This window comes from Lepisosteus platostomus, chromosome 25 (genome assembly GCF_059453375.1).
Source record: "Lepisosteus platostomus isolate fLepPlt1 chromosome 25, fLepPlt1.hap1, whole genome shotgun sequence".
NCBI lineage: Eukaryota > Metazoa > Chordata > Actinopteri > Semionotiformes > Lepisosteidae > Lepisosteus > Lepisosteus platostomus.
The window spans coordinates 11,519,552-11,544,484 of record NC_142635.1 but is presented as its reverse complement, the minus strand read 5'-3'; the positions used below and the strand labels follow the sequence as shown (position 1 = coordinate 11,544,484).

The window sequence follows — 24,933 nt, the reverse complement described above, 5'->3', positions numbered from 1 at the left end:
ATGTGCATTTAACTTTAAGAAATAAAACGTGCTGTACATTTAATTGGGCATTAAAAAAAAACACTCACAAATAGTACCTGGTCATCAGAGGGTAACAACATTGACAGGCAAAGAACCACTTTCTGAAAGAAAATTCAGAACTGAATCTTTTTCAACCTAACCAGGTCCTACTTTTCATTGTTTGGAACATTTTTTATTTATTTGGAAACAACAAAGACAATACAATAACTTGCTCTTTCTTAAATTATTGAGAACCTCAACGGATGCTAGCTCATCATGTAATGTAGATTTTTTGTATTGCTGAATAGGGAATGGACAGATCTCAAGCAGTGTCCATTTCTTGAAGCAGTGGAAGCATTTCGTCCTCACAGAAGGGATGTTTTTCAAGGTGGTGTACAGGAAGTCAGGGGTTGTCATTGCTTTCCCCTTGGACACCTTCTGAAATCCCCAAAGAGGAGTTAAAAATGCTGTTTGGTTCTTAAACATGTGGAAAATGTCCTCTTGAGTTAAAGTAGCCACAGTATGCCCTCAGTATGCCCACAAATGACACATTGCACTCCTGTGCCAGAAAAATCCAGTGCTTGTTCTGTTGTGTATTATTAAACAGATTATTTCTTTCTTAGTCCACTGCTTTACAGATAACACAGTAGTGAGTGCAGATTCAATTAATTGGTGAAAATAACATACAGTACCCATAAAAGGTTTCTGTGCATTTCAGGCTTTAACAATTATTGCACATATCTCATTCTAGTTATCAGTGCAATTCATCTACATTTGAATCATAAAAAAATAATCATTTTAGCTACTTAGCTTGTAATATGACAATTGATTCTGGGATTTTACTGTGAGTTAATTTCAGATACAGTATCAGAGAGAATGGTACCAGACTTTTTATCCAAATAAAGACACAGTATTTAAGTTTTTTTCCCCCAAATTAAAGAATTTATTCCCAGTACTGATGGATATATTTTAAACAGTTTTTTAATTCAAATAAGCTTTGACAGATAAATTGACATTCATTTAAACTTATTGAATTCATCTGTTTTGTGCCTCCCACAAAAATTTGAATTGTTCTGGCCTGTCTCCTGTGCAATTATCAGATGTTATAAGCTGTATCTAAATACAGAATTAAAGCAAACACATTTGTAGCTGCTGCCTTGGAAGTGGACCCAGTCATAAAAGACCACTGAACATTTTAAAGTAGTTCCATCCATCCATCCATCCATCCTAAACGGTTCTTCCAGTTTATGGTCGCCGGAGACTTTCCTGGCAAGCAACGGGCGCAAGAGTCACAAATGTTTGTTTATCATAACGCATGACACATTCTGCTTTGATAAATGGAAGTTATTACCTGATGTTGGGGAGGGATAACAATAACAGGTCAACCTTACACAGCTTTTCCTAATCACCAGCATTACAGAAATAAGTTAAGATATAAACACCTCCCTTGGCTTTTCTCTCAAGCATCCTTCCTCCACCCCATCTTCACATATCCATCTTACATAACATATAACCTGCTTAGTCTTATTTGATAAGTCACAAATAGGAACTAGGAAAGATATAATAATAATTCCTTACACTTATATAGCACTTTTCTGGACACTCCACTCAAAGTGCTTTAAAGGTAATGGGGACTCTTCTCCACTACCACCAGTGTGCAGCCCCACCTGGATGATGCAAGGGGTGCCAGTACGCTCATCACACACCAGCTATCAGTGGGGAGGAGAACAGAGTGATGAAGCCAATTCACAGATGGGGATTATTAGGAGGCCATGGTTGGTAAAGGCCAGTGGGTAACACCCCTACTCTTTTCGGAAATGCCCTGGGATTTTTAATGACCAGAGAGAATCTGGACCTCAGTTAAAGGATGGCACTATACTGGGGCATTAGGACTCATACAGATCGCCGGGTAAGCACCTCCAACTGGATATGATTTCTTATGCCTGCCTGGACAGCTTTACCTATACAATGTGTATCCTTGGGGCTACTGTAGGAGATACTTGTGAGGATAAAAGGTACAAGAAATAAGAAATACTCTGTTCCAGTCGGCTCTAATCTTTCTGTGCACTCACACAACATCAGTTCTGGTTGAAAACTTAACTAGATTTGCACAAGCACTGAGGAAGCTGGGAGGAAACGTCTGTTCTCATTTGCAACATTTATGCTGCACTTTGACAGGAATGGAGTATTTTAAGACACACATAAGGTTCTGATATATCATACACACAAATACGCGAAATAGAGCAGTCAAAATCCAAAACAAGGCATTCTTGTTCGAAAGCTTTAATTTTTTCCATCTGTCTGCATGTTTTTCAAGTTTAATTCACCTTTTCTCTACAAGGTCAAGGAAATCAAATCTATTTACGTGGTGAAATCTTTACGCCCTCGATCTTCTCTTGGATGAGCTGTAATTAGGCTGTACCATTTCTTCTTTTAATGCAAACCTTTGATTATGTCAGTGAGAAAACAATGTACTCCAAAGGTCATAACAAAAATAACAGTAGGCATTTTGCAGGCAAATTACCAGTAATGCCAATCTTTGAGAACTCAGGTCTAAGATATCCGTATAATACCAGTCTTCATAGAAGCCTGTGGGACTTTCTCATCTTTAAATTAAAACAACCCACTTAAAGCATTACTTTTGCCCCATGGTAGTCACAACACTAATTCACTGCCTGTTTTTCCTCTATAGTAAGTTATAAATTAACTATTCAATAAAATAATTTAGATAAAGACATCGTAATAAAAATGCTACAAGATATCTAAAAGTATTAAATAAAATATATCTAGAAGTAATTTATTTTAAATTAATATATACTCTACTATGTGTAAATGTCCTAAATGTTCCAAGAAAATGTGCTCCAACTTATTTTGACATCTATTTTATTCATATGTACAGGAATATTACAAAATATATGCTGTGACTTAAGTACATTTAATTACAATGCAAATGCAAATGTTTCCGATTTAAAATGTAAAACTTTACACAGGGTGAACAAATCAGACAAACCACTGGAAACAAATGCATGTTAGTTGTGCAAGAAACATGACCAGTAACATTTACAAATTTCAGTACAAAATCCACATTTATTGGATGATAAGTAGAATTATTAATTAAAATCATTCAGGTGTATTTTAATACCGCTTTATTCTCGTGTGTTGACTTCCTGTATTGTGACTGAAATAATGCACAATATTTACTATTGGTTAACATGGAACGTGCCACTAAGTAATGATGAAAGCTTTGCTCTTCTGTTGGGGCATTTTTAGCTTAAAAAAGGTAAATATTGTTCTTCAAACAACAGCAATGAGCAGCTTCCAACATACTGTAAAATGACTTCATAAAGGCATACAATTACTTTTGCTCTGAGGAAATCATTTATCAGAATACTTAAGCAAAAAAAGTAGATACAGTTTATATACTCTATACCATGAACACAGTGGTAAATTATCTAATGTTAAATAATAATTGATAATGACAATTTTGCAGAATAACACAGGAATGTTAGTTCAGTGCAATATGCAATTTACATTTGTGGCTAATTTATAACATATGTTTGTGTTATACTTTATTCAGTTTTCATTCTGAAAAAGAAAGCTGTGTTGTGCTTTAGTATTAGGTTAAAAATGAAAGGAACCACCCTGAACCAGAGGTTGTTAGGAACAGGTTAGTTCAAAATGTATGTTATAATGGAACGAAAGATTTTGCCTGAATTACTTTGTAATACTTCAGTACTGATCACTTTTTTTCAGTCATTATACTTCACTGGGAGAGATAAGAAATCCAACAGTTTGTCCTGTCCATCATAGCACTGAACTTTGTAAAGCAAATTGTGCGGTTTTGCCTTGATATGTTGTGAGATATGTTACACATACTGTATGTTGTGCAACAGGTTCCAAGTTATTGGCTCAACTCAAAAACTCATTTACTGTCTCTGCAATGGCACTGACATTTCTTATTATTGTTGGTATTATTGCTATTGTTTTTCACAAATAATACTCGAATTTAGCAAATTTTTCAATGTATTTCAGTTACAGGGTCTCCAAAACAGAAATTCTGTAAAATATTTGGTGTTAGTGCTTAGTCAATGCAAGGAATGAAATAGCTATTTTATATCTACTGTACTTATTATTAAGCTTCAATTAAAGTGTAAAATTATCTGACAAGCACATGTGATCTAACAGTAATTGTTGTTCAAGTACATAGGTAATAAGTGGATCTCTTTTTTGAAATGTAGTTTTTGGGAGAGCATAAAACACTGTGATCTTTGAAGAAGAAACTGACAATGGTAAATATTTGTAAGATCCATATATAATATTTGAGATAATAGATTATCTTTAAGTTGGAATACCTTTTTTTATTCTAAATGAAAACGCTTTATCCTGTATCTAAATAAACCACTCATCTTGCCTGCTTAAATCATAATAATTAGGCAAAAACTTACCTATCGTCTGGGCATAACTGAGCTTTCAAAGGCACAATACCGTAAAGATCTACAGTATGCTTGGAATTTTTTAGAGTATCTTCTGGCCAAAAAAAGAGAATTAGGTGTATGATTTTTTTACGCATTCCTGACAAGTTATCAATCCATTAACTGAAGAATAAATATATTCTCTTTTATTCTATGCAGATACATTGTAATGGTAAATAAAGTAACTTTTATAAATTCTTCTCTTTGTAAATCTTAGTAAATTGTTTTTCTTCAAAAATACCACGTTATTCCTGAAAGTGTTTCATTTTTACTGAATCTAAAAAGAATGGAAAATATTAAAGTTTCCATGAAGCAAAATAATGGATTTAACAAAAAACTTTTATTAAAGTAAGCAACTAACTTTATATCAAAAGGCCTAACACAACCCCCTATATTTTTACTTAAGTATTCTCCACACTTCTCTAGTATTCTTCTATATTAATGAAACTCAGTTAAAAATATAATTTCTGGATGAAAATTCCTTACTGTAATTATATTTTTCAAAGAAACAAAAGAACATAAAAAAGATAAGGACGGTGAAGAAATTCTTTTGTTTTCAATGGACAATGTAATGTGTATTTCATTTTTGTCATGGGCTTATATTCTTTTGTATTCTTATTTACATTTTATTAAGTTAAAGCATTTCATTCATGTACACAACCACTGGAATAACAATCCAAAAAAGAACAAAAAAAGTTTAGTAAAATTGGTATCAGTGTTACAGCAGAAGGTAAAGATTTCTCTCTGGACTTCAGATCCGTGAACTTGTTGAATTAGAAAGATTTGCGTAATACATTTATGAATGCCATTGAGTCTTAATTCATAGACCCATCTTTGTTCTGTGTAAGACAACTGGATATCATCTTGTTTTATTCAATTATAAAGCATAATACTTGAAGAAAGAATCCAAAGCACACTTTTGCCAAATTAAATGTGCAAAACAACAGGGACACAAGCTTGTTGAGCTTGACACTATATTCATTTGTGGTCTTAATGAATGAAGAAAACAACCTTGCCTTTGGCCTTTCTTTACTTAAATCCACTGAATTCATTCAGCATCCTGTCTACAAGTACATACTGTAAAATGAAGGTGACAGGTCCTTGACTATTAGTCCATTGAGTCAGAAATAGAGTGTTGCCCTTTTGTTTACATTCTTTAAAAATGAGAAAAACCATCAAGTGAAGGAAAGATCAGATAAAAACAGGTTCCCCGCCTCCTCGAAGTCCGTTCCCCCGTGCAAATCTTCTCTACCCGAAGGTAAAACGTTTCTGAAACTGCTGACTGGCGATCAAAAAGGAACCAGGGGGCGTTTTGTACAACAAATCCAGACTTTGGCCTCTTTGCTAATTTGTGTCCTTTCCACCTCAGCAGTGCAGTATCTTGATAAAAGCCTTCCTAAACTCAATGTTGAAAGTGGTGTAAATGATCGGATTCACTGCGCTATTGACATAGCCAAGCCAAGTGAAGGCATTGTACATTTCCAGCGGAACCCTGCACTTTGTGCAGTGCGTGTTCAGAATATGAGTGATGAAAAAAGGCAGCCAACATATAATAAACACCCCTGAAACAGAGAAGAAAACATAAGTTTAAAAGGTGCTGCAAATTAATTAAAAGTCCAATTCTAAAACCTCCTTCAACTGATGTTTCTTTATCTCTTGATGAACAAGATTTCTATTATTTTTCTGTTTCAGTTTTTAATTAACTGTCTCTAATAGGAAAAAAACTAATAGAAAGAGACTGTATGGTAATGTATTTAGAAGTTCATGTTTTATTAAGGTGAAAACTGTAATAGAAATGTATTTAAGAATTCAGTGAATACAAATTCTATAAGCAATTTTGGAAAGGTATATAGAACACATTTTATATTCACAGCTGTCATTGCCCATTGTTAATCTGTTTTTCAATTGGTATTATTGTTTATAATATCACTTATTTTAGATTTTCATAAATGTAAATGTAATTTCCAGCTTTGTTTCCATGATCACCATATTTGGATAGAGTAATGAAATTCTTTTCTTTCTAGTGTCATTGAATAAAAAAAAATTTAAAAGACTGAGCACCCTCCTGGGATCGTATCGTTGTGTAAAAAATGATGCACTGCAAAGCAGAATCAAGGATGTGTGGTTCTTGTATTAGGGGAAGCTGGGCCTTAATATTAAATGGACATACTATAAGTGAATTAAACCTAAGAGTAATTTAAAAGAAGTTTAAACACAGAAAAGACTACAGTGGCTTTGACCATAAGTTGTAGAGTGAGTTGTACCATTATCCATTTTATTATAAGCAAACGAAATAATTCCTTAACTTAATTTCTTTCCCAGTATCAACGCATTGATAGCTGCTCTTCTGGTAGCCATATCTCTTGCTGTGGGAAAGATACAGTAACTTTCGGGAGACAGGAATTTAGAAAATCAACATTCTTCACTGCAGCCCTTGCAGAGTTTTCACCCCCTAACCTTCACTTGGAGCGATTACTACCTAGAAAACTACCTGACATGCTGTACAGTACCTGACAGTTTTCCAGAGGTACCTCTGCACAGCAGCTGCAGAAGATTTCTGCAGCTTATATTCATTTCTTGTCGACTCAAATTCACTTATTTCCTACACTACGTTGCATAAATACTATAAGAAACATGGCTGTTTTTTCAGTAAAGACACCTCATCTCACATCACACTGATAAAATGAATCTCTTCACAACACTGAGTGTTTCACTCACCCAGGACGATCGCCAACATCTGAGTGGCTTTTTTCTCCTTCTGCTGAGAGAGCTTCCTCTTGCTCAGGGTCTTGACTGACGTCCTTGTTTTGCCGTTGGGCATTGCTTGGATCTCGAAAGCTTTGGCAGCTTTAGGAAGCTCTCTTGTGTGCCCGTTCTTTTCGGCCTTGACAGGGCTGTCGGCTGGAGAGGGCAGGGCCATGCTCTGGCACTGGTTAGAGGTGGCAGGCATGGAAAGGTGAGCCTGGGGGGCTGCGGGTTTGTGCTTCTTCTTCTCTGGGGGGCTGGTGCTTGTCATCATGTCCATTTCCATGTCGTCAGGGTGGTTCACGGCCTCCTGGATGAGAATCTGTAAACGCAGACACGGCCCGCCTAAGCACACTTGTGTCGAGCAGAGAAATCTCTGGAGATATGACGACCTCACAGTAAGGAAGTGCACAAGTCATCTTCACAAGAGTCTGAAGCGCAACTGTTGTGCTATCACGAGTGAAACTGTGAAACTTCCTCGGCTTGTCCAAAACCTGGGCAGTACAGATGTACAGTATGTGATTGAATGCCAAATACACCATGCTTATGGAAGTGCAGGCTACCTTATAAATCTAATAATAATTCATGCAATTTAGCTACTGTACAACTGCCATGTCTTTGCAAAAAATGTATATTCCATCACATATCTGTCAATAAGTAAACTGGATATTAGTAATTTTACAATGACCAAAAGGCACAGTGTGATGGGTCTTTAGTCAGTGTCCTTGATTAGCTAGTGGGCTGTCCTATGTACCGCACTAGAGAGAACTGCACAGGCTCTCTCAAACCACAGAGAGACTGCACAGATTTTCTTGGACTTCACAGAGATTACAGGGATACAGACTAGAGGGAAACTGCATGGATTGTTTTTCACTGCAGACAGGCCTGCAATAAGCTCACCTAGTGGGGTGGAGCCTATCTGGAACACATAGCTATAAAACTATTCTATTTGATCAGTTCTAGTAACATGATGGGCAGCACAGTGATGCAGTGGTTAGCATTACTGTTTCACAATGCTGAGGCCTTGGGATCAATTCTGGACCTGAGGTGCTATCTGCATAGACCTTTTATGGTTTCCCTGTGTTCACGTGGGTTTCCCCTGGGTGCTCTGGTTTCCTTCCCCAGTCCAGAGATATACTGGTATGTTAATCGGCTTCTGGGAAAACTGCCCCTCGTGTGAGTGAGTCTGTGTCTGTGTTTGTAAGTCTGTCCTGCAGTGGACTGATGTTGGACTGAATTGGTTGTTACCTTTTATATACTGTATACAGTATTACAATTTTAACAATATTTTAAGTAAAAAAAAAACCCACAGAAAGGCCACATTAAAAGAAAAGTTAAATGAAATGATATTTGGAAGCTCTAATATATAGGACAGTTCTCAAAAGGTGATTTTCCCTAGAGGGAAAAGAAGAAACATCAATAAAAATACACGAACCACTTTCTTTTTGTTGACTGGAAAACTCCCATTGGACTTCACTATCACCGTGCAGAGTTTCACATCCTCAGGATGTGTGCACTTGTCCTGGGAAAGAAAAAAAGCAACAAAATGAAGCAACAGGGTAGTAGAATGTGTTTTACGCCAGACAAAAAGAAATATTTTTACAATTTTATTATAAGGCAGAAATGCTAAAAAAAAATGACCATGGCTCAAAATGTAGTACAGATCGATCAATTTATAAAAATGCCCTCTAAGTTGTGTACCGTTTTTCAAAGCTTTCATTACGGAATTCTCAACTCCCCATACTTTGGGATTTCATATTAAAAAGGTAACAAAGTTGATGGTCTGTCCTACTTTACTGTGTGGGGCTTGACAATTCATAACCTCTAGAAGATTACTTTTTGCTGACGATTTCACATATCAAGTAAGAGGAGAGGTACTCCAACAGAATGTCAGTGTTCCCACTATCGAAGCAGTGATTATCTGTAATCAGCTCTGTAGGGTTGGTCATTTTGTCAATCATTGGTACTCCTGATTATAATTACGCTGTCGTGTGTTTGGTGCCATTAAAGAAAATCACTTTTCACACTGTCCTTTTTGCCCATTGCTTCGAATGTAAATCTTGGACAAACAAAAAAAAATGATGGTTATTATTATGTTTTCTTTCTGTTCAGATAATTACATATAAAACATTATTAAAGGTAGAAAGATCAGCCTCAGTAAAAGTAATCACAGGATTCTATGTGAGAAAGAATGTATAGCTCCATAACGCAGAGTAGATCTCCGCTGTTAATCAGTTATGAATACTTTTGCCACATCGGAACATTTCTATTGCAGCCTATAATAATCAATGCAAGTAAGATCCAAAGCCAAGAGTACAATTTCAAATTATCAGTTCACCAAATACAGGATATATAATTTCTCATAATGTTTGCAGAGCAATTTATGTTTAGGTCTCTTACAGTTTGGTATCAAAACGAATTCACAATTAACTTGTTTTAAAAAATGTACACATACTGTACTGTGTACAAACTATGATGTTTGAGCCAGATAAAAATATCTTTAGCTACTTCATTTATTTCGTATTTTGTACCCACCAACATATTGGAATAGCAATACGCTTCAGTGTTTTGTGGAGATCAAGGTGTCATTGTGAATTTAGATTTTTGTTGTCACTGAACAACATATGTGCAAACAATTTCTGTCAATTCCCATTCATTTACTTTTCAGTAGAGATCTCTGACAGACATATAGAGCTGGCGATCACGAATGGATGAAAGTGTCTGGCAGAGTTGTGAAATCGAATAGCTCTGTGATATGGATGGTATATAATAAAAGGATTTTCTTTTTGATTCCAGAACATAATCGTTGAAAGCTATCAATATCTAAAAATCAGATTCTCCTTTTTCTTTTCTTTCCAGACACAATATATTTTTCAGGGCATACTGAAGAACATATTGAATTGAAGGCAGCTCAATTTGAAGCATTTATGTTATACTAAGAAAAGAACAGAAAACACAGGAAGAGTTCAGTGGTAGGCACCCACACAAGAATTCTATTGAAATAAAATAGTAAAACCATTTTAAGTATGCTATTGTTCCTTCCAAATGTATTGGAAAAAAACAAAATTGGAATTTTACTATGTACAGTAACCTCTATTTCGTTTTTAATAGAATCAATACAGTTCTATCTTCTTTGGTTATTTAAATAAAAACATAGTGTTGTTATTTTTCATTTTATTTTAAAGGCACTAAAGTATTGGGACAATTGTTCTATCGGAGTCTCCTATAGAAGAAAATGCTTTATATTTATCTGGTGGCAATTTACCTTCTACCATAAAAATATAGTGCCGAATATTCAGCCAATGCAACCAAACAGTTCAACAGGACAAAAAAAGAAAAATAAATGAAAAATGAAAAAACTTAGACTGAACAAGCCTGCTCGGTATAAATAAAATTTAATCTGCTGATTTAGATCCAACTGAGCAAGTATTTTACACACTGAAAAAAATGGAAGTTTGTTCCATTCAAGGACTTGGTGATTACAAAAAAGGTTTGGCAAAGTGTCTCGAATTATTAAAAAAGGTATTTAGTGAGTTCAAATGGTCAGCGACGTGCAGTTATTGCCTGAAGTAGATGTAGACAAGTACAAGTAATATGGAAATTAATGTAAAGTTTATCTTCAAATAGTAATCACTGAGTTGAATTCACATTATTTAAGGTGACTGTGGTTTGCGCCAATATGATTAAAAGTATGCACAGAATTACCCAAAAATAATTAGATTTTATTTTTGTATACAAATTAATTTTAATCACAAATGTAAAACTCACAAAATAAATGTTTTACATGGGTGTGAAACAAAAAAAAACAAATGACTTTGCTGTATTCACACTGTGCTTTCCAAAGGTATACACTGCACGCAAGTATAGAATTAAGGACCCAGTCTCTTAACTTTCAGACCTTCTTGCTCATGTTCCAAAAGGTATTTTCATTTATTTTAAAATATGGTTGTTGCAGTTGTTTTTTTATTTTTACTGTCCCCATTTTAGAATCAACATTTGTTAATAGACTGGGCTTTACCTACAATTCTCGTACCTGTACAGCTTGGATGTCCCTTTCTCCAAAACAATTTGTCACTTACTGTATGCTACAAACCCCACAACAGAAACAACAGAAAGGGTCCACTGGAATCCATTGGAAGGGTGAAAACACTCTCCCAGAAATCACTGTAAACTTATGAATACTGTCCAAGCTACAGGATACCTTTGCAATCTCTAATGTGGAGGCATCTTTCCTATTGTGATCCACTGCTGCTTTTGAAATTCCAGTCACTGTAATATCAAATATCACACACAGTAATATCAAATTCCAGGTTTTCATGTTCAGTGCTTTCCATGTTTGCTTTTGATCCCATGGAGTCCCTTTTAAACTTGTCTTCCAATTGTTTCCTTTCCAATTTAACAACCTTAATTAGGAAAGCTAGTGAAATGTCTTTCGATTCCATAAGCACAATTTACAGATGACCATTAATCCCACTGAGCCTCCTTAACTCATACTTCAGTGTGCCCATTAATACTTAGTTGTGCATTTTTTCTCACCAGTTGTTTAATGAACATTATGACAGAAGCGCATGGAATACATTTCACTAAACTGGGATCTAATAAAGACACAATAAGTTCACATCAGAAAGGCATTTCAGTTCATTGGTTAGATTCTGATGAACATGATAGAGGGACAAAATACGGAAAGCATAAATGACTCATCTGGCTGAGAGGGAGTGACAGTCCAGTCAAGGAGTTGTTGCAAGGGTGTAGATGGGAAAGTGAGAGATATTTGCTAAGGGGAAGACATGATATGAGACCTTGGTCAGTGGGAGTGTATGGGATTAGGATCTAACCTCCCTGCTCAATCTGTTTTAACCTAAACATCGAAAGAGTGGAGAACAAGGCCAAAGGTATCCTTATATCCTCATCAAGAACAAAAATCACAAGAGTCACCTATGAGAGCTTTGGAATTTGCCACTTTTATCAATTTATAATGTGAAGCATTAATCAATTTTATGTAAATAATTCACATACTGACAAGTATTTAAATGCAATAAACGAATACAGGAACTTTGTTTTGTTTTTTAATGCTTCTCCGTTTTTTAAATGCAAACTGTAAGGTTCTCTTATGAGAAAAGGCACTGAGGGCTTATCAGAAATATTGTTGCCAGATATTGAGAAAACACTCCATCCTGAAAAGTTGTGGACCTAATACAGAAAATTGCTATTGCACCTGCTTGTAGTTCAAGTGCTCACATAGAGTAGACTCAAATTGAGTAGACTCAAATACTCACGTCACAATGCTCCAAATTACTTTTTTTTTTTAGGTTTTGCTCCGTGGACAGATTGTTAGATTCTGAATTGAACACATAAAGCAATCCAAAATCCATCCATCCATATTCTAACTGCTCTATCCAATTTAGGGTTGTGGGCAAGCCGGACCCTGTCCCAGCAAGCAACAGGTGAAAGGAAGGATAAATGCTGGATGGGATGCTTGTCCATCATAGGGCTAATACATGCACACACTCACAATTTTCCAATTTTCTGGGCCAATTTTCCCAGAAGCCAATTCAGATACCAGTATGTCTGGACTGTAGGAGGAAACGGATCAACAGGAGTGAATCCATGCAAACACAGGGAAGACACACAAAATCCAAGAAGATTGCATCCCAAGAAGTGGACCCAGGGCCCCAGCGTTGTGAGACAGCAGTGCCAAGCACCACGCCACCATGCCAGCAATGCAAAATCATACAACCAAAAGTAATTGACGTCTGAGTGTGCTAAAATCCAGCTTTCTGCAGCTCCAAAAGCTAACGTTTCAAGTGCGTTTCCTCCATGTACGAATCCCGTAAGTTCCAGGGGATTGCTGAGACTTTCTGTGGGCTACGATGTACAATGTGCACGCGGAGGATCACCTTCAGGGTCGTGTGCACGTCGGCCTCCATCCCGTGACTGCTGCGCTTCGTGTTCACACGTTTCCTGCGTTTCCTGAGGACCACATAAATCTGCACATACACTAGCAGAGTGATGATGAAGGGAACGTAGAAGGACACGATAGAGGAGTACACAACAAAGGCGGGGTTTGCAATTACACATAGAGCATCATCTCGGGTGGCTGAAAAAAAGAACAGAAGTTGCTTTTTTATCAATTCCAGCTTAAAGTCTTGTATATAAATCACACAATGATCTGAATTTTGCGATGATAGCAATTGCAATGATAGGCGCAGCAGTTCATATTAAAAAGAGCTTTGATTTACACCTTTGCAGAAAATATGTAAACTTCAAATTTTGAAGACCTCATACATTAGGTTTTAAAAATACTTATTTGGGATATGACACTGCTAACGTGCAGGATTTAAACCACAAAGCTACTGCATGTGAGTGAAGTTGAAAATAAAAATTTTAGAATATAAACACGTTTCACTTGAATTTTGCCGATGAATTTGTTACAGTTAATAAGCATTTTGTGTCTGTGATCACATGTATAGAGCACATGTGCTTCCTTTAGATGAGTGTAAAGGTCAAACCATGGTTGATGCCATGTGTACAGGTCTCTAAGGCTGTAACCACAGGAATTACACAGGAAGTTATGGGGGATGTTTTTGACAAATGTTGCAGGAAATAGGAGAACAGGAAACAGACACACATGAAAAAAGAGAGGGTAGATTGTAGTGAAGTTACAATGTGAGATTGAAGCTATCATTTTGCTGTAATGTCACACACTCAATTAAAATTCCATTCAGCTATTAAAATATGTGCACTATCTCCTCATAAAACATGGAAATATGAAATTCTTTTGAAGAAAAGCAATTTTTGAGGGGTGTGTACTGTATCTTATAATAGCATAAAAACAGATTTCCCACCTTTTAATGATTTAATGAGTCATTAAATATTGGGAGCGTGTAGTCATAAAACACCATAAACTCAGTACTCAATGCTAGCTTTTTCTTTGCAAATGCTTTTTTTCTTGCTTCTATTTGATGGATACTGTCTTCTACAGTATGTACTGGGCTTGCTCTTTGTGATCACTAAGTACTGTATATCAACGTTACTTTTTAAACAAGTTCTTAATCAGTTATTTTCCTTTACCTGTGTTATTTAAGCCAAACAACAGAGGGCAGGATATTGCAAAGGACAGAACCCAGACCACCGAGATCATAACTGTGACTCGTCTCTTGGAGCTGTACCTTGTATTGTATAGCATCGGCATTGCAACAGCTGTATACCTGAGAGGCAGACGAAGAAAGACAATAAGGATGGGGAGGAATAAACAGCATGGGATATTCTGAAAGTACACCATCGTATCAGATCTGATTTATTAGTATGCTGAATAGGATGTTCATAGTGAATATCATTACACTTGTAGGGGCCAGGTGTTAAACATTAGTCTTCTGGATGCACACATATTTACATATGGATGAATGGTGGAACAAAACATGCTGATATTGACCTACCAACCTCGCAGTATGTACAGGCCAATTAAGAATGATCATGGTGCATTAATTGGACTGGCTAATGGCCTTATTTAAGAAAACGAAACATTCACTCTTTTGTCTCGTTTTAGGAGGGAAATTTGTTGCAACGTCCCAGAAATGTCATACAGTCCCAGTGCTCATACAGTGAAGTACGTCTCCTGTGTACTCTTGCAGTACACACTTTCAGAACGTGACAGCCTTTGCAAGGGTTTCTCAACCTTGTGGAAGTAATTGTTTTGTGCAAAAACATATTAAATGGTCCTAAACGCTCGCTAACTCAGGCATATTACAAACAACATTCATAACTGGCACATATTAACATAAAATAAGGAGGCATAAAAACCTCAAACAAGTGAGGCTTCGGTCAGAAGGTGTGATGTGTTATCCTTCTGCAATACTGTAGGTTAAACTGCAAAATTTGTTGCAAGACATTAAAAAATAGAGAATGCTCAAAACTCCTTTTTTTGCTTTATTTTATTCACAGTGCATCTTGCTTCTCTCTTGTTTACCCCTGTGTAGTCTGCTCAATTTCAAGAAAGAAGACTTTATAAGCAATCCACGAAGCATGCTTTTTCAAGAGGGGGAGGTTCTGTGATTCCTGAAGACTTAGCAACATCAGTTTTATTATTAATCTGATTATTAGTTGTGGCTAATAAAGTGGTGCAAAGGATGAGAAGAGTCTTACCTGTCAATACTAATAGCACAGAGATTAAGGATGCTAGCAGTACACATCATGACATCTAAGGTGACAAAGATATCACAATGGATTTTACTAAACCGCCACTCTCCAACCACCTGGAAAAAAGAAATGTTAAACAGATAAAGACTTGAAAACCATCCAACTATTTGTGCTAGACATATAGATAAATATGGATACATACATATGGTTTATATTAAATGAGAATTTGATATTCACTAAACTGATACCCGACAACTAATGGCATAACACTTTTTTTTCTTGAAGACAATATGCTGTCATTTAAAATAAAATGTAGCACTTCCAAGAACATGCTCAGACACCTTTGGATTACCTCCCTGAAGGAACAATGTACTGTGTAATGTATGGGAAAAGCCCACACAGTATGAGTCACGAAGCCACTACTGGAAATTTGAACACATTACAGATTATTTTTATGTTTCCTGATATCGTCTGAATCTTAGAAAAAGAATCTTGAGCTGACTAATAAGCAGAAAATTGTGCACACAGAGCACGTAGTTCTCTTTCAAACAGAACCTTTTTTTTTCCAGATTCCCAAAATCAAATTACACCAAAATGCTCATACGGCGTTTATGGCTTTTTCATCGAAGGTTTTAAATTGGGGTTAAGTACATGTATAACTATTTTATTTAGTTCTGGGTCATTATTGGGTTTGCAGTTGTGAGCACAGCTTTTCTGTCTTCAGAATACATGAAGCAATATTTAATGTTATTTAAATTGAACTGAATTCCTGGAATTTGGCACACACAATGCCCTTTGCAAGTACAATATGTCTAGACAGTTTGAAAATTCCAATGAAGGTAATGATCCTAAGCAATTCCTTAAAGCTAAACTGAGAGAAAATAAATTGAAAACCTAGAGACAAGAGAAGCAAGTTACATTAAGTAATAGGAAGTAATAATTTAGAAATTATTACAGAAAATCCCTCATTTTTTTAAGATTTGAGATGCAGGCAATTCTTTTATATATGGAGTGTTAGCTTAAAATGATTTAGTACATGTCTCATCATCATGCTTCTCTCACATTTCAGTCAGAAAATGTAACGCTGGCTGGAAAGAGCAGCAGTTCTGAAAGATTGCAAGACTTTCTACTTGCAGCCAAGTGAACGAATGTATCTTATCTTAAATTATGAGTATAAAATGTCCCACCAAATTACTATGCAGCTTTGGACTGCTGCTTAAAACAAAATGACTGTACATATATAGAAAAGCTTAAAAGATTGTCTATCCTACCATCTACTCCTTTTGTACACCAAGACTCTGCAACAGTGTTTACCCAGTGCACAGTCCAAATAAAGTCAGGATTTGTATTAGGTGATTAGATTTGCACAGTCTTACATAGTGCTGTAAAAGCGCAAGCATTCAGTAGCGCAGAACTGAAAGGGTACTGGAAGCCTGGAGATGAAAATGATAATTATGCCTAAGGGGGGGACATTTTTAAGAAGCACAGTAAAGAAAAACAAAATGTTCAAACATTCTTGACTTTATAAACCTTTGCCTTTTGTTTTCTAATTCTGAGATGATTTTATTTCTCCTTATTTAAAATTCCGAAAACCTAAGACTTACTGTAGCTTCTAGCTATAGTTCCTGTACAACTTGGGGAGAATGAGATCCCACAGACCTAGTTCTCCAAGTTCGATGTGTATCAGATCCATTCATTGTTTGAGACATTGGTACAGTAGGTCCATAGAGCCTTGCAGGAGTTAAGGTCACAGGGAAGATCAGTGCATACCTCACTAACATCATCTCATGCCAGCAGGTTGATTTGCTGATCGCCAGCCTGGCCCAGTAATAGTCAGCCTTCTGTGGTTGTACTCTAAGAGATACTGTTTGGGGGGAATGCGTTTCACTTTCGACAACAGGATCCTGGCTAGAATCAGAGACTTCCATTCTTAAGAGCTCAAACTTCCCCTCGATTTCAAATGACTGGCAACCCTTGTTTCATTTACTGCTGTATTTCCATGGCTTGGCTCTGGAAAATGTACTAGAAATCCAATATCATTGTCAAATCTCTTTCTGTCAAGAGGTTATGTCTTTAGTGTTTGAGCTGTCAATTTATTGCTCAGCAGATAACAGCAGGTAATGCTTTACATTAACATGCGTAGGTGTGTAGGTAAATTCTATATCTGTTCCACACCAGGTGAAGGTTATTCTGGTTTTTGTGGCTTTGTGCAGATGACAGATCACCTAACTTCAGTACGGGATGCTGGTCTATTACCAGTATTACCCCCTCAGCACCCTCTGCTGGCCCTTATATATACAGCATATAGCTGGATTAACAGGAGCAATTGTAGCAAAGGACCTCAAACTAGGTAACACAGCAACGTCAGCAACCACAACCCAACAGTCATGAGTTCAGAGACTTACCCAATATGCTAGTAAAGCTACAAATCTATTATTTTTTTTATAATCATTTGCACAAAAATTAAATTTAGTCAAATTGAAATGGCAATGTAATTAAGAGCAAGTACAGATGTGACTGGTGTACAGGAACACTCCATGTAATTATCTAACAATGAGGAGGTTAGTTCTATCCCAGGCACACATTATACAATACCTCTGACACTTCGATCTGTATAACCTTGGACAATCCTAAATCCACCTAAAGGTTTGAAGCATATCCCCAAACCTAATCATAAACCCAAACCAAACCCATCCCCTTAGTCTTGACCTCATGACAACCCTGTCTCCATTTGACCCCTTTTGACTTTTTAATAATTCCATCCTCACCCCCAACTCAAGTACACAAGCCTCACCTATAACTTAACCACTGTGATACAGCATATAAACTATACAATAATGTAAAAATATGAGTACTGAAAGCCTACGATTATTGTAGAGATGTGTGTATTCTTTAACCACAGATGTGATCAAAGGTTGTTTGAGAAAAAAGAATGGTTTCTCAAGACAACACTGCTTTTCTTAATGATGATACATACTGTATTTCATTTGTTGGCTTCATAAAAAAGAATGTAACATAAAACATAATTGCATCGCCTGCTGCCTCTGAAAGATTCGGGATGCAATTTTAATTTGAAATGGATTAAAGATAACCACATTTCTGCTGAAAAGGCGGTTTTCTGATGCAAACTTAAGGCAATTCGTGTAAGAGTGGTATTAATGTCTAATGCACCATTTCTCTTTGGTCTCTGCTTTTCACTTTGTTCTAATGGTAAACAAGGAAGAGATGAATGCTTTAATTTTTCAAACACCTTCCATTAGACTAGTCTCTCAATCTTCAGTAGTCTATTCATTAGACATGCATATCTCTGAGTAAAAGGCTCTCACCTTCCTCTTCTAAAAGATACACTCACAAAAGAAAGAAAACACAAAGGTATTTAATGAATACATGTACAGTATGAGTTACTCAAGACAAATCTCCTGTCTTTGAAGGTATGGTATATCTCTTCAATTTTACATGATAAAGCATCCAAAACAATTATGTGAAAATTCTCCACGTCTTTGTTTTCTATAAACTGTATTTACTCTTATTATTTATTGGGGTGTATGTCAGGTCAAAATGTAAGTTGTGATATGTTTTCATCTATAAGTTGCATTCTGTAATCTTAAAAATGCTTTGTTCACTTCTGTTTGGATATTTTTGTAGAACCGAAGAGGAAATGTCTTAGATACTTCTCATTTTGGGAAAGTAATACTTCAGAGGAATAGCAACTAACAGAAAATCCCAGTCCTAATAGGTACAATACATTACAGGTAATTAGTACTGTACATGCATACAGGATTTTATATTGACCATCTACATAGTATAGAACTTAATCCATTCAGATACATTTATGAGATCATTTCTCATTAAAAAATCAAATTTGCCTATTAAAATACTTTTGAAGTAAACATTTCTATAGCCCTTAAATCACGGTGTGAATGAACGGATTATGAACAAAAGAAGTTCCCCGCACATAGTTCAGAAAACTATGTAATTTATTATCTCGCTCTAAAAGCTATTCTTTGCTTCCCATTCCAACTGTTTGCATTTTAGAATTACAGACTGCTAAAAATAATCCGGTAGCAGTATCCAGAGTAATTCATTTTCAGTTTTTATCTAAGACTGTATTCCCTGGGGTTTCATATGCCCTGTCCACATTACCTAAGTGATGCATAATCAATGTGCAATAGCACCTCAAGAATTTGAAAACACAATTGGGCTTTTATTCCACAACAGATGTCCAGAACCAAGCAATTTAAAAAAATTAAGCATGTATTGTGAATTTGAGAACAGGATCTAGAATATAGGAAATATTTTATATCCAGCAAGTAGATTTTAAAATCTGGTGGCGCCAAATAGTGCAAAAATCCAATTTTATAATCTGTGACTTTGCCAAGGCATGACATTAACTGACCCAAGCTAAATCTGAACCTTGCAAAAAGGCAGCAGTGACTGCACAAAAGGTAATACTTTGCTTATGCTCAGACTATGCTGTGTTTATTCATCCATCCATCCATTTCTGTGACATCCATTTCTAACCACTGCAGGGAGTGTCTATGAGAGAAGGAAGGGACAGCATTCTGCGCTCACTTTTGGATCCTATACACAGAGTTTCCCAGTCTTGGTCCTTTCCCAGCAAAAAGCACAAGGCAGGACACACCCTGGATGGAACGTTCATCTGTGTTTATTCAACTTCTGTTTAACTAATATGCCTACAATTTCACTGTCACTTTCAAGGATGCCGAGTCACTCAGGACCTTCGAGCCACATTGCCAAATGTACTTTCTGCCTTAGATCTCTTCCCAAAAGGAAACCAAAACAAGCAAAATGTAACTCTCCCCTTTGAGGGGACTAACAGTGAGCAAACAAAGGAACAAAGTAAAAGGTTTATTCCAGGCTGAAAAGAGGAGAAAGGAAACAATTTTCGGCTTAGGAGCCTTCTTCGGGTGTGAACAAACAAAACCTTATGGTAACTATCAAACTTCAATATCTTCAATAACTATCACAAAAACAGATCAACTGTCTTTCAGGTCCAAACAAAAGACAACAAACTTTAATTATACCCTTTTAAAGCCAGAGAGTTGCTAATTCCTGACAGCTGGAGCTCATTAGACCAAATCACCTCTGCATTTTTGGAAATGTAGTTCTCTGCCTCGCCTACACATAGGAAAACTGGGAATTTTTTAAAGAGACAGGGTTATAAAGGGTAGAGGTGTTTCATTACTCTGGTCCCAAAGTCTGCTCCCAATATAAACCTGCCCCACATTCCAACAAAAAATATATACTGTATATTGTTGATATTTTCCATGAAGTATGATATTAAAAATTGTATTTTAAAGTTTCTTATTTAGTTAACAACTGCAACTACAGTAAAAAAAAAACTAAACTGCACTCTAACTGACCTTAATATGACCACAGATGCATGCCCTCACATCAGATTCATTCAATTCAAAATGTAAGCAAAAACCTATCTACATGCTCCTCCTGGCAATACATTTTTAAATTTGCTGGAAGATTAAAAATGGCATACTGTACATTGGTTTTGGATATCTGTGTTTCGTTATTATAACTGTGGCTGTGTTTTTGCTCTCTTCATAAATGTCAAACCATTTAGGAGTTTCTGGCTGAGCAAGCACTAAGCTAGGATAGCATGGGTTTTGAAATTGTAGGTTATCTGTAATACTTGTGACATTTTAGCTCCTGCATGTCTCCTAGGTCAATCGCTGTGACTGAAAACACCACTGTCTAAAGAACATTGCTCAGAAGGGTGATAAACGTACATTCACACATTTTTTACTTTAATTTTAGCTTTGAACTCTAGATGTAGAATACATGTTGTATATAATTATTTTTTCAATGTAATACACATCTCAATATTCAATAAAAGGCTGAAAAAGTAATATTAATATACAGGGCATCTATGAGTAAGTACCACATGGTAAACTGTCACTGTGTATTTGGTGCATATCCTGAAGCAACTGATAGTTTATCTGTAGATTGAAACTATAGTTTTTGTTTTTTACAGTAGGAGTAGATTTTTGTCTTTTATATAAGAATGAAATTTTCACGCAAACTGTTCGGGGCTCCCTTTAATTGTTGGCTACCGACATCTCAAGGAGAGGAGAGCACTGAAGCAAATAAGATAGAAAACTGCAAAAATAAAAGTAAAAATGTTGATAAAAAGTCAAATTTAATGTGTGCCTGTCTTTTCCACTTTCTGTGCTGAGCTTACTTAAAAAAACCATTGTGCATATGGTCTGTGCATTGTGCACAATATCTGTGAAATTGGTCTGATGGTATTCTTTCTCCCTCCAACACCTCTTGTATCTACAGCAAGTGTGGTGGAGTATAGATGGCTGAACAGAACAGAAATGCCCCCTGTGCTGATGAAGCTCCTATGGTCTTGTGTATTGGACGTATGATCTTCCAGCTTCATAAATCGGCAAGCCAACAGCCATAAAAACATAAAGCTGATGTATGAGAGGAGCCCATTTGTATCATTGAGCTTATCAGGTTGAGTATGTGATTGATCTGAAGATTATCTTGTCATCTCTTTAAAAAAGCTTGAGTATCAGGTTGTTAGATAGCATGTACAAGACTCACACAGATGTGCCTACGTTTCTCAGTCTTTAATGCACTTCTCTTTAGCTTGTTAACTAGTTACAGTACAACAAATATACACAATACTAATATAATCCATTCTGATTACTTTTGTATTAGTATTGAAATCTTAAACAGTCTTCTGTGACATAAATCTTAAAAGTATTTTTTGCTACATACAATGTAGTAGATTGATGTAAATAAAATAGTCAAGCACACAGTGGAGGTACAGTATTTAATGACAAATGGAATATGAAAATCTGTAACCAAGCAGTAAAACAGTTACTCTGGCATGTAATGGTAAAGATTAGAAGGGTGAAGAAAAATAGATGCAGTGAGGTGTGGTAAGGCAAGTTACAAAACTGTAAAATACTATAGCAAAATAAGGTAAGTGCAAGCATAAGCAATGGAAATCTGCAAAAACATCCTTTCATGAGGGAGATTTAACCATTTCCAGACAACATCTCAGAACAGTACTGCAAAAGAGACAATTTTGATTACTGACATAATACCCCGAAACGTATTGTGCAAGCATAACAAAAGCCTGAAGTACTTTCAAAGCAAAAATAGACAATCTTTCCCACTACTTTTTAACTTTAGCTTAGTTAAGGCTTTTTGTTCTCTCCCAAACCATTGCATACTATTAAACAAGCCATAAATGCTCTGAGGTTTACTCTGTAATCACATCAGAAACCCATTTCTCTGCCTCCCTGCTCATCAACAAAGAAAACAAAGCATGAGGTTGCACAATATATCATATATTTTTTTCCAAATATGTAATCTCTAGCGACAGAAAAAATAATCACTTTCAGATGTTTATTAATAATGTCTGGTTCTGAATTTCGTTGAATGGTTGATTTTACCTGTATTTGTGAATTTTTCTTGGTTTTCAAGGCTGGTTTCACCAGAACAGAGGACAATGCTGATGACTAGCATGGCCTATATTTCCCCTGACATTACATGATTACCTCAACAGATTTGGGTACCATTTTCATTTAAGGTGGACAGTAAATAATGTTTAATGACAAAATCAAAATTAGTTGAAGGTTCTGTCCAATTTTAGCTCCCTTCTCTACAATTTCTATATACAAATCAGTAATGGTTGGTACTGAACTGTATTGTGTCATGACTGTGAAGTGACCTCCATCTGTTATACGTTGTTAATGTTATGATAATAAAGTTCAACAGCATTCGGCCCTATGCCAGCCTTCTGTGAAAATGGTTGCCCGTTCTTCATGTGCCAGCTAGAGCCGTTCTTATTAACGGGTACAGTATGTACACATACCTAAAATATGATATTTGCAATAATTACATCCTACAGACATACTGTATGTTGCTAAGCCTGATATTCACATCAAATTCCAATATATTAGACTTTCCAAATAATATTCCAGACGAATATTCAATTTAATCATGAGATCTGAGACTTAAATGGTTCTGTTTAAAGATGGATGGTTGTGTTTTTGTAGGAGAAAGGTATACTTACAGTACGTATACAGTTCAGTTTAGCAAAGTATCTGAAAACTAAAATTACCCTCTATCTCCAGAAAAAAATGTAATGTATGTTCAGTCATCTTTGTTTCTTTCTAATACAGTTATCATTTTTCTCCTGAAGATGGTGAGTTCACAGCTCTACTCTATTGTAAAAGGCCATTACTGATATTGCAAGGGGGATCAGTACTATGATTGCAGGCAATACGATAAAGTCAGTGTGACAGCCACAGCATTATTGACTGTATACTCTTAACCCAAAACGTCAGATAGCTAGAGATTACTAGTGACATCATTGTTCACACTACAACCACTTAAATGACCAGGGCAAAGTATTACCAGAGTCTGCAGCAGAATTCAATCTCTGTATTGACTTGTGCTGACTTGTGATGACCTTGCACAAGTACTGCAGAATGGGCTAAAAACCAAAAGCCATTCAGGGAATCCCATAAACCGCATGCTACCACACATCCAATGGGTTTGGGTGATGGCAGTTTATGCTTTATGCTGCAATCTGATACCTGACTGATATGGAATACAGGTGCTTTTCCTTTTCATTGTACGTATAGTCATTTAATTTTCTTCTTCTGTGACTTATAAACTTAATCAAAGATACTGATAAATAGACATTTCCCTTCCAATTTAAAAAATAATGTTTCTCAGATGTTCATAAAACGCACTAGGAATAGTTTGCACTGTTTTCCTTTTTAACTCTTCACAAATATGCTAGCTTTCTGGGAAATGGAAAAATTGAAATGCTGACAGAGTAGCAATAATGTTGTTCTGCAGATTTCACATCTTGTAAAGGCCAGGGAATCCAATCTGTTCTGCATGAATTGTAAACATCACCCTGTAATTCCCTTTCAGTAACACAGGCAAAACAATAAATTTGAATCTACAGTATGTGGATGGTGTTTGTTAGTAACCCATGTACTGTAACTTGCACATTTGTTGGTGATCAAACAACTACAAAAGAGAAGTCAAATCCAGCTACATTTTGTCCAGCCCATATAAGTGTTCCTTTTGCTTATAATATGGTGTACAACATACAGTATACTGTATACTCTCCTGAAGAAGGCTTCACAGCCGGAACGCTGTGTTTTCGCTCTTCTCTTTTTAGCATGGAATAAACCTATTACTTGTTTCTTTATATACTGTATGCTGTATTCATCTTCTGTATTGGGTTCTTAAATGAAGCGTTAAACATAATTAGCACATAAAGGCTGTGAAACATTATCTCTGTCATACCTTGATTTATGAAAAATAGAATACTTTAAAGGAAGGAATAATGACAAATTAAAACAAAAATGAGCCTGAGGCTCAATCTTTGACATGTTTTTTTTTATTTAATTTTTGTTTAATTTAATGGAGTACTTTGAATTTCTACACCTCCTTTGACATGAAAATGTCTAATATTTACATCCTGCCAATTTGCACTATTTATTTCACTGGGTGTCTTGGAGTTTTAAAACCTAATATCATAGCAGGTCATTAAATTAGTTCTCCT

The 24,933-nt window shown here is 36.0% G+C and overlaps 1 protein-coding gene across 1 annotated transcript in view; it reads right to left on the bottom strand.

Moving 5' to 3' along the window:
- Nucleotides 1-2,866: 2,866 nt before the first annotated feature.
- The window catches only part of drd2a (dopamine receptor D2a), a 54,519-nt gene continuing 32,452 nt past the window's right edge, over nt 2,867-24,933 (bottom strand). Inside the window, exons 4-9 of the mRNA XM_088619354.1 lie at nt 15,360-15,469; nt 14,289-14,425; nt 13,115-13,314; nt 8,653-8,739; nt 7,191-7,539; nt 2,867-6,034 (exon numbers count right to left, since the gene is read on the bottom strand). Of these exons, the coding sequence (XP_088475480.1) occupies nt 5,838-6,034; nt 7,191-7,539; nt 8,653-8,739; nt 13,115-13,314; nt 14,289-14,425; nt 15,360-15,469 (1,080 nt within the window). The 3' untranslated portion in view covers nt 2,867-5,837. The remainder of the gene's footprint in view (nt 6,035-7,190; nt 7,540-8,652; nt 8,740-13,114; nt 13,315-14,288; nt 14,426-15,359; nt 15,470-24,933) is intronic.